Raw genomic sequence first — 20,161 nt, 5'->3', positions numbered from 1 at the left:
GTGTGTTCGTGCTTATTTATCATGTCTGTGCCTGTGTCTGTGTGTGTGTGTGGTTATTTACCATGTCTGTCTGTGTGTGTGTGTGTGTGTGTGTGTGTGTGTGTGTGTGTGTGTGTGTGTGTCTGTGTGTGTGTGTGTGTGTGTGTGGTTATTTACCATGTCTGTGTGTTTGTGTATGTGTGGTTATTTACCATGTCTGTGTCTGTGAGTGTGTGTGGTTATTTACCATGTCTGTGTGTGTGTGTGGTTATTTACCATGTCTGTGTCTGTCAGTGTGTGTGGTTATTTACCATGTCTGTGTGTTCGTGCTAATTTATCATGTCTGTGTCTGTGTGTGTGTGTGCTTATTTACCATGTCTGTGAGTGTGTGTGTGGTTATTTACCATGTCTGTGTGTGTGGTTATGTAGCCTACTGAGTGTGTGTGTCCAGGAGAATCCAAATAGGTCCGATCAGGTTAGCAATGAATAACTTCAATCAAACCCCCTGTCACCCGTGGAGGGGGAAGGAAATAACTAGTGGGGATTAACAACTCACGTCCTGTTGTAAATCAAGGGAGAAGATCTAGGCCTGTGCTTTCCAAATTCACCAAAGAAACGTGCTTTGTCTCAACAGACCTTTTTCCCGCCGAAACTCTAACACGTTCAAAAGCGAATACTGGAACAATATTTCTAATGCAAAACGTGGGGAATCATCAGAGGCAATCTACAGAACACGAATGTTACTTTGTTTGTTATTTTGTGATGTCATTAAAAATGTTATAAACGAAATATTGTAACTTGGAAAGTATACCCACTATATATATGACGTTTCCATACTATGCCTTGTGCATGTAATATGAAAAATTATGAAAGTGTTTTTGTTAAGAGAGGGATGTGATGTGAGAAGCTATAAGAGATAATTGTTTTCCATAACTTTGCACCATTAGTAGTTTCCACCCCGAAGTGAGGTCAGGGAGAATGTTAGCCAGCCAGAGCCGCCCCTTTCGAGCAAAAGGTATAAATGATGGGTTAAGCAAAAACAGAAAAGTGTGAAGCTGCAGATACACATTTAAAGTGGATTGAACTTTGAAACTCAACACGAGGTGGAGACGATAAACTCACCTCCCGGACAATCACTGGTACGACTGATTAGCTGTCCTAAGTAAAGTTAAGTAGGACCATCCTGTTACTCAAACCATCGAATTACACTACTCTCATCACCCCACTGCGAAACCATCGATACGGCAGCTAGCCTATCTTCAAAGAAGCATCTTCAAGAGTGAATGGGAAGGAAAATTCAACTCTGTAGTTCTGTTCAGGGCAATACGACAATTCACCGGATACCGGACAACTACGAAGAAGGACAACAGTAGAAGACTTGTTGGAACCATTTTGGACAATCAAAGCCTTACAAGCGTGCCGTGAAAAGGCCCAACCCCCTTTCAAAGATTGCCCTGTTCACCGAGAGATCCTTGGCGAACCCAGGCATTTCACATGCATACATTCATGATTTCTTACTCAAAGTGGGCAGTGGTTCGGGTGCAAAGTATATGATTACTGTAGGTGAGAGTAGTTTCTGAATGTACCAATGTTAAGTGTCTCTGTCCCTCCATCTCTTCTTTAACAGACATCCATGTTGTTGTCATTCCGCTAGGGATCTGTTTTCAGTGTATTAGTGTATTTCAGTCTCCAGGCAAATGCTGGTGCAGAGTGTGTATTTTTATCATTGTGTTCCCATTTAATTAGTTAAAAAATAAATAATGAAACCAATTTGTGTAATACTGAATCATAAGTAAGGCTCGGGTATTTGCAGATGCAAGGAGGTTACGACTGTTCAAAATTATGATATAATACAAGGTTATGATTAATAAGTTGACTGTTTATAGATGTGATAGGTGATAACTCGTTAAAGAACCGCTCTCGTGGTGCCCCAGATCCTAATGAGTTAATTGTGACATGAATAATTTAATTGGGTAACAATTAAACATAGTTAGCTAATTAGATAAATAACAGTCTTCAGAATAATGTTAAAGTCAAGTCACGACATATGGATGTGAAGCATCTCCATCAACACCAGGTGCCAGTGGTACTCTGATTCTCACCAAGGAAGGCAGAGGGGGAGACAGTGCCGTTGCTACGGGAGACCAGGACACTGATCCCCGTCTCGATGAAGGGCACGGAGAAGTCAATGACCTCGGACCTCTCCGCGTTGATGGTGAGCGACCCCACAGCCATGTGGGCCTTCTTCTGCTCCACCTGAGTCAATGAGAGAGACAGGGTCAACGGGAGGTCATTTTGGATCTGATACAAAACAGGACCGAGAGAAACGGCGAAGGAGCAGTAAACTGGGTTACTACTTTATACTACAACTGTAAACTACTGTATATCAATGAGAGGTCACCTTTTCCCTTCACATACACTGCCATTTTAGATCTGATACAAAACATGACTGAGAAAAATAAGGAAACTGGGTTACTACTTTATACTACAACTGTAGACTACTGTATATCAATGAGAGGTCACCTTTTCCCTTCACATACACTGCCATTTTAGATCTGATACAAAACAGGACCGAGAGAAACGGCGAAGGAGCAGGAAACTGGGTTACTACTTTATACTACAACTGTAGACTACTGTATATCAATGAGAGGTCACCTTTTCCCTTCACATACACTGCCATTTTAGATCTGATACGAAACATGACTGAGAAAAATAATGAAGGAGAAGGAAACTGGGTTACTACACTGTATAGTGAATCACTACTACAACTGGAAAAAGCTCTGTTCTTGCCACAAACCTTTCCCTCCCCTGCTCTCTCCCCTATATCCTAATCCCTCCCTCCACTCACTCACTCACTCATTCCCCTCCCTCCCTGCTCTGAGTCTCTACAGGTATATTTAGCTGTTAATACCTGAGGCCTTGGGCAGTGTATAAAAGTGGGCCACACAGGGTAAATACATAGCAGAGTGAGCATGAATTATTCCCTCCCCTCTGCTCTCTCCCTCTTCTCTCACTCCTCCTCCTGATGTTTTTCATTTGTTTGTGCCCATTTCTCTCTCTCATTTATCTTTGGCTCCCTCCTTCTCTCCTATCTAAATGAAATAATTAGCCGCGTACTTGGATGATGAGAACAGGCATGCCTGTGCATTTGCATAAGCCGGGTGTGCCTACGTTGACACGTCTCCCTGTCGATTTACTACAGAATCCAGTCAAAGGTTTTATAATGCCAGAGGAATCCATTCCTCAGCATCTCTGTCCCTGATATACAAACACAACATTGATCAGTTGTCAGGCAAGGCTACACGTTTCTTCGTCCCACCCGCGGTCGTTTAACTTGGACATCCTTTCATAGAGGATGCAGTACAGTGCTGTATCTAACACGTGCTATGTGATTTAATATGGGAATTAATGCCGGCGAGGTAGGGGCTTTCCCTGAGGCTCTTCCCACTGCTAACTCTCCCTCTCTGAGTCTGATGAAGAACCTCCTCTCCTCTTCTCTCCCAGACTTGAAATGAGCGGATCAAAGCCCCCCGCAGGCTAGGATATAGAGGCAGTCAAATCAGACCTGCTGGGTTCAAATAGTATTCATCTTCTGTCAAAATACTTTGTGCTGCACTCAATTGAGCTTGTCTGGCACGATAGAAGCAATAGAATAGTCCTGCACGTGCAAACCCCGCCCTCCTAGCACTTCAGGCAGGCTCAATCAATCAAACAGTCAAAGTATTTGAACACATTTCCAATACTAATCGAACCCAGATCTGGAAATAAGGAGATAAGAGTCAGAACGCCAAAAGAGAAAAAAAGAAGAAGAAAAAAAGGGCCAAAGAGAGTCAGTGAGAAAGAACGGACAAACTCCCACCTCCCCGACCATTCCATTCCAGGTGCCGTTGATCTTCTTGCCGTGCTTTCCGTTGGTGACCAGGTAGAGGTCATAGGTGAACTTGACCTGCTTGGCAATCTTCTTCAGGATGTCGATGCAGAATCCTTTACAGCAGCGCTTGGTGTACTGGCCAGGTACTGTCTGATTGCTGAGAGAGAGATTTTCTTATTCATTTTCCCTTTTGTACTTGAACTATTTGCACATAGTTACAACACTGCATATAGACATAATATGACATTTGAAATGTCTTCATTATTTTTGAACTTTTGTGAGTGTAATGTTTACTGTTATTTTTTAAATTGTTTAATTCACTTTTATTTATTATCTATTTCAGTTGCTTTGGAAATGTAAACATATGTTTCCCATGCCTATAAAGACCCTTAAATTGAAAATTGAAATTGAAACAGAAGGAGAAGAAAATAGAAGGAAGAGGATAAGAGAGAGAGGGAGGGAAGGAGAGGGAGAATGACAGAGAAAGAGAGATAGAGAGAGAGAAATAGAAGGATAAGAGTGAGAGGAAGAGCAAAAGAAAGAGAGGAAAGAGAAAAATGAGGATAATGGGACACAGGAAGAAATCAATGACCAGGTGGGTCAAAGGGCAAAAATAATTGGGGCCAATCAAAGAGAGGTAGAAGAGAGGGGGGACAAGTACAGGGTGATCATTAGAGAGGGGGGACAGGTACAGGATGATCAGAAGAGAAGGGGGACAGGTACAGGATGATCAGAAGAGAAGGGGGACAGGTACAGGACGATCAGAAGAGAGGGGGACAGGTACAGGATAATCAGAAGAGAGGAGGACAGGTACAGGATAATCAGAAGAGAGGAGGACAGGTACAGGATAATCAGAAGAGAGGAGGACAGGTACATGATGATCAGAAGAGAGGAGGACAGGTACAGGATAATCAGAAGAGAGGAGGACAGGTACAGGATAATCAGAAGAGAGGAGGACAGGTACATGATGATCAGAAGAGAAGGGGGACAGGTACATGATGGTCAGAAGAGAAGAGGCACAGGTACAGGATAATCAGAAGAGAGGGGGGACAGGTACAGGATAATCAGAAGAGAGGGGGACAGGTACAGGATAATCAGAAGAGAGGGGGACAGGTACAGGATAATCAGAAGAGAGGGGGACAGGTACAGGATAATCAGAAGAGAGGGGGACAGGTACAGGATGATCAGAAGAGAGGGGGGACAGGTACATGATGATCAGAAGAGAGGGGGACAGGTACAGGATAATCAGAAGAGAGGAGGACAGGTACATGATGATCAGAAGAGAAGGGGGACAGGTACAGGACGATCAGAAGAGAGGGGGACAGGTACAGGATAATCAGAAGAGAGGAGGACAGGTACAGGATAATCAGAAGAGAGGGGGACAGGTACATGATGATCAGAAGAGAGGGGGGACAGGTACGTGATGATCAGAAGAGAGGGGGGACAGGTACAGGATAATCAGAAGAGAGGAGGACAGGTACATGATGATCAGAAGAGAGGAGGACAGGTACAGGATAATCAGAAGAGAGGGGGGACAGGTACAGGATGATCAGAAGAGAAGGGGGACAGGCACAGGACGATCAGAAGAGAGGGGGACAGGTACAGGATAATCAGAAGAGAGGAGGACAGGTACAGGATAATCAGAAGAGAGGGGGACAGGTACAGGATGATCAGAAGAGAAGGGGGACAGGTACAGGACGATCAGAAGAGAGGGGGACAGGTACAGGATAATCAGAAGAGAGGAGGACAGGTACAGGATAATCAGAAGAGAGGAGGACAGGTACAGGATAATCAGAAGAGAGGAGGACAGGTACAGGATGATCAGAAGAGAGGGGGACAGGTACAGGATAATCAGAAGAGAGGAGGACAGGTACATGATGATCAGAAGAGAGGGGGACAGGTACATGATGATCAGAAGAGAGGGGGACAGGTACATGATGATCAGAAGAGAGGAGGACAGGTACAGGATAATCAGAAGAGAGGGGGACAGGTACAGGATGATCAGAAGAGAAGGGGGACAGGTACAGGACGATCAGAAGAGAGGGGGACAGGTACAGGATAATCAGAAGAGAGGAGGACAGGTACAGGATAATCAGAAGAGAGGGGGGACAGGTACAGGATGATCAGAAGAGAAGGGGGACAGGTACAGGACGATCAGAAGAGAGGGGACAGGTACAGGATAATCAGAAGAGAGGAGGACAGGTACAGGATAATCAGAATAGAGGAGGACAGGTACAGGATAATCAGAAGAGAGGGGGACAGGTACAGGATGATCAGAAGAGAGGGGGACAGGTACAGGATGATCAGAAGAGAGGGGGACAGGTACAGGATAATCAGAAGAGAGGAGGACAGGTACAGGATAATCAGAAGAGAGGAGGACAGGTACAGGATAATCAGAAGAGAGGAGGACAGGTACATGATGATCAGAAGAGAAGGGGGACAGGTACATGATGATCAGAAGAGAAGAGGCACAGGTACAGGATAATCAGAAGAGAGGGGGACAGGTACAGGATAATCAGAAGAGAGGGGGACAGGTACAGGATGATCAGAAGAGAGGGGGACAGGTACAGGATGATCAGAAGAGAAGGGGGACAGGTACAGGATGATCAGAAGAGAAGGGGACAGGTACAGGACGATCAGAAGATAGGGGACAGGTAAGGATAATCAGAAGAGAGGAGGACAGGTACAGGATAATCAGAAGAGAGGAGGACAGGTACAGGATGATCAGAAGAGAGGGGGGACAGGTACAGGATGATCAGAAGAGAGGAGGACAGGTACGTGATGATCAGAAGAGAAGGGGGACAGGTACATGATGATCAGAAGAGAAGAGGCACAGGTACAGGATAATCAGAAGAGAGGGGGACAGGTACATGATGATCAGAAGAGAGGAGGACAGGTACATGATGATAAGAAGAGAGGGGGGATAGGTACAGGATGATCAGAAGAGAGGGGGGACAGGTAGAGAATAATCAGAAGAGAGGAGGACAGGTACATGATGATCAGAAGAGAAGGGGGACAGGTACATGATGATCAGAAGAGAGGAGGACAGGTACAGGATAATCAGAAGAGAGGGGGGACAGGTACAGGATGATCAGAAGAGAAGGGGGACAGGCACAGGACGATCAGAAGAGAGGGGGACAGGTACAGGATAATCAGAAGAGAGGAGGACAGGTACAGGATAATCAGAAGAGAGGGGGACAGGTACAGGATGATCAGAAGAGAAGGGGGACAGGTACAGGATAATCAGAAGAGAGGGGGACAGGTACAGGATAATCAGAAGAGAGGAGGACAGGTACAGGATAATCAGAAGAGAGGAGGACAGGTACAGGATAATCAGAAGAGAGGAGGACAGGTACAGGATGATCAGAAGAGAGGGGGACAGGTACAGGATAATCAGAAGAGAGGAGGACAGGTACATGATGATCAGAAGAGAGGGGGACAGGTACATGATGATCAGAAGAGAGGGGGGACAGGTACAGGATAATCAGAAGAGAGGAGGACAGGTACATGATGATCAGAAGAGAGGAGGACAGGTACAGGATAATCAGAAGAGAGGGGGACAGGTACAGGATGATCAGAAGAGAGGGGGTCAGGTACAGGACGATCAGAAGAGAGGGGGACAGGTACAGGATAATCAGAAGAGAGGAGGACAGGTACAGGATAATCAGAAGAGAGGGGGACAGGTACAGGATGATCAGAAGAGAGGGGGGACAGGTACAGGATGATCAGAAGAGAGGGGGACAGGTACAGGATAATCAGAAGAGAGGAGGACAGGTACAGGATAATCAGAAGAGAGGAGGACAGGTACAGGATAATCAGAAGAGAGGGGACAGGTACAGGATGATCAGAAGAGAGGGGGGACAGGTACAGGATGATCAGAAGAGAGGGGGACAGGTACAGGATAATCAGAAGAGAGGAGGACAGGTACAGGATAATCAGAAGAGAGGAGGACAGGTACAGGATAATCAGAAGAGAGGAGGACAGGTACATGATGATCAGAAGAGAGGAGGACAGGTACAGGATAATCAGAAGAGAGGAGGACAGGTACATGATGATCAGAAGAGAGGAGGACAGGTACAGGATAATCAGAAGAGAGGAGGACAGGTACAGGATAATCAGAAGAGAGGAGGACAGGTACATGATGATCAGAAGAGAAGGGGGACAGGTACATGATGATCAGAAGAGAAGAGGCACAGGTACAGGATAATCAGAAGAGAGGGAGGACAGGTACAGGATAATCAGAAGAGAGGGGGACAGGTACAGGATGATCAGAAGAGAGGGGGACAGGTACAGGATGATCAGAAGAGAAGGGGGACAGGTACAGGATGATCAGAAGAGAAGGGGGACAGGTACAGGACGATCAGAAGATAGGGGGACAGGTACAGGATAATCAGAAGAGAGGAGGACAGGTACAGGATAATCAGAAGAGAGGAGGACAGGTACAGGATGATCAGAAGAGAGGGGGACAGGTACAGGATGATCAGAAGAGAGGAGGACAGGTACGTGATGATCAGAAGAGAAGGGGGACAGGTACATGATGATCAGAAGAGAAGAGGCACAGGTACAGGATAATCAGAAGAGAGGGGGACAGGTACATGATGATCAGAAGAGAGGAGGACAGGTACATGATGATAAGAAGAGAGGGGGGATAGGTACACGATGATCAGAAGAGAGGGGGGACAGGTAGAGAATACTCAGAAGAGAGGAGGACAGGTACATGATGATCAGAAGAGAAGGGGGACAGGTACATGATGATCAGAAGAGAGGAGGACAGGTACATGATGATCAGAAGAGAGGGGGACAGGTACAGAATGATCAGAAGAGAGGGGGGACAGGTACAGGATGATCAGAAGAGAAGGGGGACAGGTACAGGATGATCAGAAGAGAAGGGGGACAGGTACAGGACGATCAGAAGAGAGGGGGACAGGTACAGGATAATCAGAAGAGAGGAGGACAGGTACAGGATAATCAGAAGAGAGGAGGACAGGTACAGGATAATCAGAAGAGAGGGGGACAGGTACAGGATGATCAGTAGAGAGGGGGGACAGGTACAGGATGATCAGAAGAGAGGGGGACAGGTACAGGATAATCAGAAGAGAGGAGGACAGGTACATGATGATCAGAAGAGAGGAGGACAGGTACAGGATAATCAGAAGAGAGGAGGACAGGTACAGGATAATCAAAGAGAGGAGGACAGGTACATGATGATCAGAAGAGAAGGGGGACAGGTACATGATGATCAGAAGAGAAGGGGGACAGGTACATGATGATCAGAAGAGAAGAGGCACAGGTACAGGATAATCAAAGAGAAGGGGACAGGTACAGGATGATCAGAAGAGAAGGGAGACAGGTACAGGACGATCAGAAGAGAGGGGGACAGGTACAGGATAATCAGAAGAGAGGAGGACAGGTACAGGATAATCAGAAGAGAGGAGGACAGGTACAGGATAATCAAAGAGAGGAGGACAGGTACAGGATAATCAGAAGAGAGGAGGACAGGTACAGGATAATCAGAAGAGAGGAGGACAGGTACAGGATAATCAAAGAGAGGAGGACAGGTACATGATGATCAGAAGAGAAGGGGGACAGGTACATGATGATCAGAAGAGAAGAGGCACAGGTACAGGATAATCAAAGAGAAGGGGACAGGTACAGGATGATCAGAAGAGAAGGGAGACAGGTACAGGACGATCAGAAGAGAGGGGGACAGGTACAGGATAATCAGAAGAGAGGAGGACAGGTACAGGATAATCAAAGAGAAGGGGACATGTACAGGATGATCAGAAGAGAAGGGAGACAGGTACAGGATAATCAGAAGAGAGGGGGACAGGTACAGGATAATCAGAAGAGAGGAGGACAGGTACAGGATAATCAGAAGAGAGGAGGACAGGTCAAGGATAATCAGAAGAGAGGGGGACAGGTACAGGATAATCAGAAGAGAGGAGGACAGGTACAGGATAATCAAAGAGAGGAGGACAGGTACATGATGATCAGAAGAGAAGGGGGACAGGTACATGATGATCAGAAGAGAAGAGGCACAGGTACAGGATAATCAGAAGAGAGGGGGACAGGTACAGGATGATCAGAAGAGAGGAGGACAGGTACATGATGATCAGAAGACAGGGGGGACAGCTACAGGATGATCAGAAGAGAGGGGGACAGGTAGAGGATAATCAGAAGAGAGGAGGACAGGTACATGATGATCAGAAGAGAAGGGGGACAGGTACATGATGATCAGAAGAGAAGAGGCACAGGTACAGGATAAGAAGAGAGGACAGGTACAGGATAATCAGAAGAGAGGGGGACAGGTACAGGATGATCAGAAGAGAGGGGGACAGGTACAGGATAATCAGAAGAGAGGAGGACAGGTACAGGATAATCAGAAGAGAGGAGGACAGGTACAGGATAATCAGAAGAGAGGAGGACATGTACAGGATAATCAGAAGAGAGGGGGACAGGTACAGGATGATCAGAAGAGAGGGGGACAGGTACAGGATGATCAGAAGAGAGGGGGACAGGTACAGGATAATCAGAAGAGAGGAGGACAGGTACATGATGATCAGAAGAGAGGAGGACAGGTACAGGATAATCAGAAGAGAGGAGGACAGGTAGGATAATCAGAAGAGGGGGACAGGTACAGGATAATCAGAAGAGAGGGGGACAGGTACAGGATGATCAGTAGAGAGGGGGACAGGTACAGGATGATCAGAAGAGAGGGGACAGGTACAGGATAATCAGAAGAGAGGAGGACAGGTACATGATGATCAGAAGAGAGGAGGACAGGTACAGGATAATCAGAAGAGAGGAGGACAGGTACAGGATAATCAAAGAGAGGAGGACAGGTACATGATGATCAGAAGAGAAGGGGGACAGGTACATGATGATCAGAAGAGAAGGGGGACAGGTACATGATGATCAGAAGAGAGGAGGACAGGTCAAGGATAATCAGAAGAGAGGGGGACAGGTACAGGATAATCAGAAGAGAGGAGGACAGGTACAGGATAATCAAAGAGAGGAGGACAGGTACATGATGATCAGAAGAGAAGGGGGACAGGTACATGATGATCAGAAGAGAAGAGGCACAGGTACAGGATAATCAGAAGAGAGGGGGACAGGTACAGGATGATCAGAAGAGAGGAGGACAGGTACATGATGATCAGAAGACAGGGGGGACAGCTACAGGATGATCAGAAGAGAGGGGGGACAGGTAGAGGATAATCAGAAGAGAGGAGGACAGGTACATGATGATCAGAAGAGAAGGGGGACAGGTACATGATGATCAGAAGAGAAGAGGCACAGGTACAGGATAATCAGAAGAGAGGGGGACAGGTACAGGATAATCAGAAGAGAGGTGGACAGGTACAGGATGATCAGAAGAGAGGGGGACAGGTACAGGATAATCAGAAGAGAGGAGGACAGGTACAGGATAATCAGAAGAGAGGAGGACAGGTACAGGATAATCAGAAGAGAGGAGGACATGTACAGGATAATCAGAAGAGAGGGGGACAGGTACAGGATGATCAGAAGAGAGGGGTGACAGGTACAGGATGATCAGAAGAGAGGGGGACAGGTACAGGATAATCAGAAGAGAGGAGGACAGGTACATGATGATCAGAAGAGAGGAGGACAGGTACAGGATAATCAGAAGAGAGGAGGACAGATACAGGATAATCAAAGAGATAGGACAGGTACATGATGATCAGAGAGAAGGGGACAGGTACATGATGATCAGAAGAGAAGAGGGACAGGTACAGGATAATCAAAGAGAGGGGACAGGTACAGGATGATCAGAAGAGAAGGGACAGGTACAGGATGATCAGAAGAGAGGGGACAGGTACAGGATAATCAGAAGAGAGGAGGACAGGTACAGGATAATCAAAGAGAAGGGGACAGGTACAGGATGATCAGAAGAGAAGGGAGACAGGTACAGGACGATCAGAAGAGAGGGGGACAGGTACAGGATAATCAGAAGAGAGGAGGACAGGTACAGGATAATCAGAAGAGAGGAGGACAGGTACAGGATAATCAGAAGAGAGGAGGACAGGTCAAGGATAATCAGAAGAGAGGGGGACAGGTACAGGATAGAAGAGAGGGACAGGTACAGGATAATCAAAGAGAGGAGGACAGGTACATGATGATCAGAAGAGAAGGGGACAGGTACATGATGATCAGAAGAGAGGGGACAGGTACAGGATGATCAGAAGAGAGGGGACAGGTACAGGATAATCAGAAGAGGGGGACAGGTACATGATGATCAGAAGAGAGGAGGACAGGTACAGGATAATCAGAAGAGAGGAGGACAGGTACAGGATAATCAGAAGAGAGGAGGACAGGTACAGGATAATCAAAGAGAGGAGGACAGGTACAGATGATCAGAAGAGAAGGGGACAGGTACATGATGATCAGAAGAGAGGAGGACAGGTACAGGATATTCAAAGAGAGGGGACAGGTACAGGATGATCAGAAGAGAAGGGGGACAGGTACAGGATGATCAGAAGAGAGGGGACAGGTACAGGATAATCAGAAGAGAGGAGGACAGGTACAGGATAATCAGAAGAGAGGGGGACAGGTACAGGATGATCAGAAGAGAGGGGGACAGGTACAGGATGATCAGAAGAGAGGGGACAGGTACAGGATAATCAGAAGAGGGAGGACAGGTACAGGATAATCAGAAGAGAGGAGGACAGGTACAGGATAATCAGAAGAGAGGAGGACAGGTCAGGATAATCAGAAGAGAGAGGGGTACAGGATAATCAGAAGAGAGGGGGACAGGTACAGGATGATCAGAAGAGAGGAGGACAGGTACATGATGATCAGAAGAGAGGGGACAGGTACAGGATGATCAGAAGAGAGGGGGACAGGTACAGGATAATCAGAAGAGAGGAGGACAGGTACATGATGATCAGAAGAGAGGGGGACAGGTACATGATGATCAGAAGAGAAGAGGACAGGTACAGGATAATCAGAAGAGAGGGGACAGGTACAGGATAATCAGAAGAGAGGGGGACAGGTACAGGATGATCAGAAGAGAGGGGGACAGGTACAGGATAATCAGAAGAGAGGGGACAGGTACAGGATAATCAGAAGAGAGGGGACAGGTACAGGATAATCAGAAGAGAGGAGGACATGTACAGGATAATCAGAAGAGAGGGGGACAGGTACAGGATGATCAGAAGAGAAGATGATCAGAAGAGGGGGACAGGTACACAGGTACAGGATGATCAGAAGAGAGGAGGACAGGTACATGGATAATCAGAAGAGAGGAGGACAGGTACAGGATAATCAGAAGAGAGGAGGACAGGTACAGGATAATCAGAAGAGAGGGGGACAGGTACAGGATGATCAGAAGAGAGGGGGACAGGTACAGGATGATCAGAAGAGAGGGGGACAGGTACAGGATGATCAGAAGAGAGGGGGACAGGTACATGATGATCAGAAGAGAGGAGGACAGGTACAGGATAATCAGGATAATACAGGAAGAAGAGGGGGACAGGTACATGATGATCAGAAGAGGGGGACAGGTACATGATGATCAGAAGAGAGGGATGATCAGAAGACAGGTACATGATGATCAGAAGAGAAGAGGCACAGGTACAGGATAATCAAAGAGAGACAGGTACAGGATGATCAGAAGAGAAGGGGGACAGGTACAGGATGATCAGAAGAGAGGGGGACAGGTACAGGATAATCAGAAGAGAGGGGGACAGGTACAGGATAATCAGAAGAGAGGAGGACAGGTACAGGATAATCAGAAGAGAGGAGGACAGGTACAGGATAATCAGAAGAGAGGGGGACAGGTACAGGATAATCAGAAGAGAGGAGGACAGGTACAGGATAATCAAAGAGAGGAGGACAGGTACATGATGATCAGAAGAGAAGGGGGACAGGTACATGATGATCAGAAGAGAAGAGGCACAGGTACAGGATAATCAGAAGAGAGGGGGACAGGTACAGGATGATCAGAAGAGAGGAGGACAGGTACATGATGATCAGAAGACAGGGGGGACAGGTACAGGATGATCAGAAGAGAGGGGGGACAGGTAGAGGATAATCAGAAGAGAGGAGGACAGGTACATGATGATCAGAAGAGAAGGGGGACAGGTACATGATGATCAGAAGAGAAGAGGCACAGGTACAGGATAATCAGAAGAGAGGGGGACAGGTACAGGATAATCAGAAGAGAGGGGGACAGGTACAGGATGATCAGAAGAGAGGGGGACAGGTACAGGATAATCAGAAGAGAGGAGGACAGGTACAGGATAATCAGAAGAGAGGAGGACAGGTACAGGATAATCAGAAGAGAGGGGACAGGTACAGGATAATCAGAAGAGAGGGGGACAGGTACAGGATGATCAGAAGAGAGGGGGACAGGTACAGGATGATCAGAAGAGAGGGGGACAGGTACAGGATAATCAGAAGAGAGGGGACAGGTACATGATGATCAGAAGAGAGGGGACAGGTACAGGATAATCAGAAGAGAGGACAGGTACAGGATGAGAAGGGGGACAGGTACAGGATAATCAGAAGAGAGGAGGACAGGTACATGATGATCAGAAGAGAGGAGGACAGGTACAGGATAATCAGAAGAGAGGAGGACAGGTACAGGATAATCAAAGAGAGGACAGGTACATGATGATCAGAAGAGAAGGGGACAGGTACATGATGATCAGAAGAGAAGGGGGACAGGTACAGGATAATCAGAAGAGAAGGGGACAGGTACAGGATGATCAGAAGAGAGGGGACAGGTACAGGATGATCAGAAGAGAGGGGGACAGGTACAGGATAATCAGAAGAGAGGAGGACAGGTACAGGATAATCAGAAGAGAGGAGGACAGGTACAGGATAATCAGAAGAGAGGAGGACAGGTCAAGGATAATCAGAAGAGAGGGGGACAGGTACAGGATAATCAGAAGAGAGGAGGACAGGTACAGGATAATCAAAGAGAGGAGGACAGGTACATGATGATCAGAAGAGAAGGGGGACAGGTACATGATGATCAGAAGAGAAGAGGCACAGGTACAGGATGAATCAGAAGAGAGGGGGACAGGTACAGGATGATCAGAAGAGAGGAGGACAGGTACATGATGATCAGAAGACAGGGGGACAGGTACAGGATGATCAGAAGAGAGGGGGACAGGTACAGGATAATCAGAAGAGAGGAGGACAGGTACATGATGATCAGAAGAGAGGAGGACAGGTACAGGATAATCAGAAGAGAGGAGGACAGGTACAGGATAATCAGAAGAGAGGAGGACAGGTACAGGATAATCAGAAGAGAGGGGGACAGGTACATGATGATCAGAAGAGAAGGGGGACAGGTACAGGATGATCAGAAGAGAAGGGACAGGTACAGGATAATCAGAAGAGAGGGGGACAGGTACAGGATGATCAGAAGAGAGGGGGACAGGTACAGGATGATCAGAAGAGAGGGGGACAGGTACAGGATAATCAGAAGAGAGGAGGACAGGTACAGGATAATCAGAAGAGAGGGGACAGGTACAGGATAATCAGAAGAGAGGGGGACAGGTACAGGATGATCAGAAGAGAGGGGGACAGGTACAGGATGAGAAGAGAGGGGGACAGGTACAGGATAATCAGAAGAGAGGAGGACAGGTACAGGATAATCAGAAGAGAGGGGACAGGTACAGGATAATCAGAAGATGAGGACAGGTACAGGATAATCAGAAGAGGGACAGGTACATGATGATCAGAAGAGAAGGGGGACAGGTACATGATGATCAGAAGAGAAGGGGGACAGGTACAGGATAATCAGAAGAGAGGGGACAGGTACAGGATGATCAGAAGAGAGGAGGACAGGTACATGATGATCAGAAGACAGGGGGGACAGGTACAGGATAATCAGAAGAGAGGAGGACAGGTACATGATGATCAGAAGAGAGGGGGACAGGTACATGATGATCAGAAGAGAGGGGGACAGGTACAGGATAATCAGAAGAGAGGAGGACAGGTACATGATGATCAGAAGAGAGGGGGACAGGTACAGGATGATCAGAAGAGAGGGGATGACAGGTACAGGTACAGGATAATCAGAAGAGAGGGGACAGGTACAGGATAATCAGAAGAGAGGGGGGTACAGGATAATCAGAAGATGGTACAGGATAAGAGAAGGGGGACAGGTACAGGATAATCAGAAGAGAGGAGGACAGGTACAGGATAATCAGAAGAGAGGGGGACAGGTACAGGATGATCAGAAGAGAGGGGGACAGGTACAGGATGATCAGAAGAGAGGGGACAGGTACAGGATAATCAGAAGAGAGGGGGATAATCAGAGAGGGGACAGGTACAGGATGATCAGAAGAGAAGGGGGACAGGTACAGGATGATCAGAAGAGAGGGGGACAGGTACAGGATGATCAGAAGAGAGGGGGACAGGTACAGGATGATCAGAAGAGAGGAGGACAGGTACAGGATAATCAGAAGAGAGGAGGACAGGTACAGGATGATCAGAAGAGAGGAGGACAGGTACAGGATAATCAGAAGAGAGGGGGACAGGTACATGATGATCAGAAGAGAGGGGGACAGGTACATGATGATCAGAAGAGAGGGGGACAGGTACAGGATAATCAGAAGAGAGGAGGACAGGTACAGGATAATCAGAAGAGAGGGGGACAGGTACAGGATGATCAGAAGAGAGGGGGACAGGTACAGGATGATCAGAAGAGGGGGGACAGGTACAGGATGATCAGAAGAGAGGGGGACAGGTACAGGATGATCAGAAGAGAGGGGGACAGGTACAGGATGATCAGAAGAGAGGGGGACAGGTACAGGATGATCAGAAGAGAGGGGGACAGGTACAGGATAATCAGAAGAGAGGAGGACAGGTACATGATGATCAGGAAGAAGAGAGGAGGACAGGTACAGGATAATCAGAAGAGAGGAGGACAGGTACAGGATAATCAGAAGAGAGGGGACAGGTACATGATGATCAGAAGAGAATGGGGACAGGTACATGATGATCAAGAAGAGAGGTACAGGATAATCAAAGACAGGTACAGGATGATCAGAAGAGAAGGGGGACAGGTACAGGATGATCAGAAGAGAGGGGGACAGGTACAGGATAATCAGAAGAGAGGAGGACAGGTACAGGATAATCAGAAGAGAGGGGGACAGGTACAGGATAATCAGAAGAGAGGAGGACAGGTCACAGGATAATCAGAAGAGAGGGGGACAGGTACAGGATAATCAGAAGAGAGGAGGACAGGTACAGGATGATCAGAAGAGAGGAGGACAGGTACATGATGATCAGAAGAGAGGGGGACAGGTACATGATGATCAGAAGAGAAGGGGACAGGTACAGGATAATCAGAAGAGAGGGGGACAGGTACAGGATGATCAGAAGAGAGGAGGACAGGTACATGATGATCAGAAGAGAAGAGGGACAGGTACAGGATGATCAGAAGAGAGGGGGACAGGTACAGGATAATCAGAAGAGAGGAGGACAGGTACAGGATGATCAGAAGAGAGGGACAGAAGATAATCAGAAGAGAGGGACAGGTACAGGATAATCAGAAGAGAGGGGGGTACAGGATGATCAGAAGATGGGGGACAGGTACAGGATAAGAAGAGGAGGACAGGTACAGGATAATCAGAAGAGAAGGGGACAGGTACAGGATAATCAGAAGAGAGGGGACATGTACAGGATAATCAGAAGAGAGGGGGACAGGTACAGGATGATCAGAAGAGAGGGGGACAGGTACAGGATGATCAGAAGAGAGGGGGACAGGTACAGGATAATCAGAAGAGAGGAGGACAGGTACAGGATAATCAGAAGAGGGACAGGTACAGGATGATCAGAAGAGAGGGGGACAGGTACAGGATGATCAGAAGAGAGGGGGACAGGTACAGGATAATCAGAAGAGAGGAGGACAGGTACATGATGATCAGAAGAGAGGAGGACAGGTACAGGATAATCAGAAGAGAGGAGGACAGGTACAGGATAATCAGAAGAGAGGAGGACAGGTACATGATGATCAGAAGAGAGGGGACAGGTACATGATGATCAGAAGAGAAGAGGACAGGTACAGGATGATCAGAAGAGAGGACAGGACAGGATGATCAGAAGAGAAGGGGACAGGATAATCAGAAGAGAGGGGGAGGAGGACAGGTACAGGATAATCAGAAGAGAGGAGGACAGGTACAGGATGATCAAAGAAGACAGGTACATGGGGGGGACAGGTACATGATGATCAGAAGAGAAGGGACAGGTACAGGATAATCAGAAGAGAGGGGGACAGGTACAGGATGATCAGAAGAGAGGGGACAGGTACATGATGATCAGAAGACAGGGGGACAGGTACAGGATGATCAGAAGAGAGGGGGACAGGTAGAGGATAATCAGAAGAGAGGAGGACAGGTGATGATCAGAAGAGAGGGGACAGGTACATGATGATCAGAAGAGAAGGGGGACAGGATAATCAGGATGGGGACAGGTACAGGATAATCAGAGAGAGGGGGACAGGTACAGGATGATCAGAAGAGAGGGGGACAGGTACAGGATGATCAGAAGAGAGGGGACAGGTACAGGATAATCAGAAGAGAGGGGGACAGGTACAGGATGATCAGAAGAGAGGGGACAGGTACAGGATAATCAGAAGAGAGGGGACAGGTACAGGATGATCAGAAGAGAGGGGGACAGGTACAGGATGATCAGAAGAGAGGGGGACAGGTACAGGATAATCAGAAGAGAGGAGGACAGGTACATGATGATCAGAAGAGAGGAGGACAGGTACAGGATCATCAGAAGAGAGGGGACAGGTACAGGATAATCAGAAGAGAGGAGGACAGGTACAGGATAATCAGAAGAGAGGAGGACAGGTACATGATGATCAGAAGAGAGGGGGGTACATGATGATCAGGAAGAGAAGAGGCACAGGTGATAGAAGAGAAGGGGACAGGTACAGGATGATCAGAAGAGAGGGGGACAGGTACAGGACGATCAGAAGAGAGGGGGGACAGGTACAGGATAATCAGAAGAGAGGGGACAGGTACAGGATAATCAGAAGAGAGGGGACAGGTACAGGATAATCAGAAGAGAGGGGGACAGGTACAGGATGATCAGAAGAGAGGGGGACAGGTACAGGATGATCAGAAGAGAGGGGGACAGGTACAGGATAATCAGAAGAGATGGACAGGTCAGATAGAAGAGGGGGGACAGGTACAGGATAATCAGAAGAGAGGTAGGACAGGTACAGGATGATCAGAAGAGAGGGGGACAGGTACAGGATGATCAGAAGAGAGGGCACAGGTACAGGATAATCAGAAGAGAGGGGACAGGTACATGATGATCAGAAGAGAGGGGGACAGGTACAGGATGATCAGAAGAGAGGGGGACAGGTACAGGATGATCAGAAGAGAGGGGGACAGGTACATGATGATCAGAAGAGAGGGGACAGGTACATGATGATCAGAAGAGGGGGGACAGGTACAGGATAATCAGAAGAGAGGACAGGTACATGATGATCAGAAGAGAGGATGACAGGTACAGGATAGAAGAGAGGGGGACAGGTACAGGATGATCAGAAGAGAGGGGGACAGGTACAGGATGATCAGAAGAGAGGGGACAGGTACAGGATAATCAGAAGAGAGGGGGACAGGTACAGGATAATCAGAAGAGAGGAGGACAGGTACAGGATAATCAAAGAAGAGATGATCAGAGGGGGGGACAGGTACAGATGATCAGAAGAGAGGGACAGGTACAGGATAATCAGAAGAGACAGGTACAGGATAATCAGAAGAGAGGGGGACAGGTACAGGATGATCAGAAGAGAGGGGGACAGGTACAGGATGATCAGAAGAGAGGGGGACAGGTACAGGATGATCAGAAGAGAGGGGGACAGGTACAGGATAATCAGAAGAGAGGGGGACAGGTACAGGATGATCAGAAGAGAGGGGGACAGGTACAGGATGATCAGAAGAGAGGGGGACAGGTACAGGATAATCAGAAGAGAGGGGGACAGGTACAGGATAATCAGAAGAGAGGAGGACAGGTACAGGATAATCAGAAGAGAGGAGGACAGGTACAGGATAATCAGAAGAGAGGAGGGTACAGGATAATCAGAAGAGACAGGTACATGATGATCAGAAGAGAGGGGGACAGGTACATGATGATCAGAAGAAGGGGACAGGTACAGGATAATCACAGGTACAGGATAATCAGAAGAGAGGGGGACAGGTACAGGATGAAGAGAGGAGGACAGGTACAGGATGATCAGAAGAGAGGGGGACAGGTACATGATGATCAGAAGAGAGGGGACAGGTACAGGATGATCAGGATGGGGGACAGGTACAGATG

The 20,161-nt window shown here is 47.6% G+C and overlaps 1 protein-coding gene across 1 annotated transcript in view; it reads right to left on the bottom strand.

Annotated features, from left to right (window-relative positions):
• grin2bb (glutamate receptor, ionotropic, N-methyl D-aspartate 2B, genome duplicate b) overlaps positions 1-20,161 on the bottom strand; it is a 143,991-nt gene that overhangs the window by 27,099 nt on the left and 96,731 nt on the right. The window contains exons 7-8 of the mRNA XM_065001450.1: positions 3,839-4,007; positions 2,082-2,235 (exon numbers count right to left, since the gene is read on the bottom strand). Of these exons, the coding sequence (XP_064857522.1) occupies positions 2,082-2,235; positions 3,839-4,007 (323 nt within the window). The remainder of the gene's footprint in view (positions 1-2,081; positions 2,236-3,838; positions 4,008-20,161) is intronic.

This window comes from Oncorhynchus nerka, linkage group LG15 (assembly GCF_034236695.1).
Source record: "Oncorhynchus nerka isolate Pitt River linkage group LG15, Oner_Uvic_2.0, whole genome shotgun sequence".
NCBI classification, from domain to species: domain Eukaryota; kingdom Metazoa; phylum Chordata; class Actinopteri; order Salmoniformes; family Salmonidae; genus Oncorhynchus; species Oncorhynchus nerka.
Note: the sequence above shows the minus strand (reverse complement) of the source record. Positions and strands in the feature narration are given on the sequence as shown.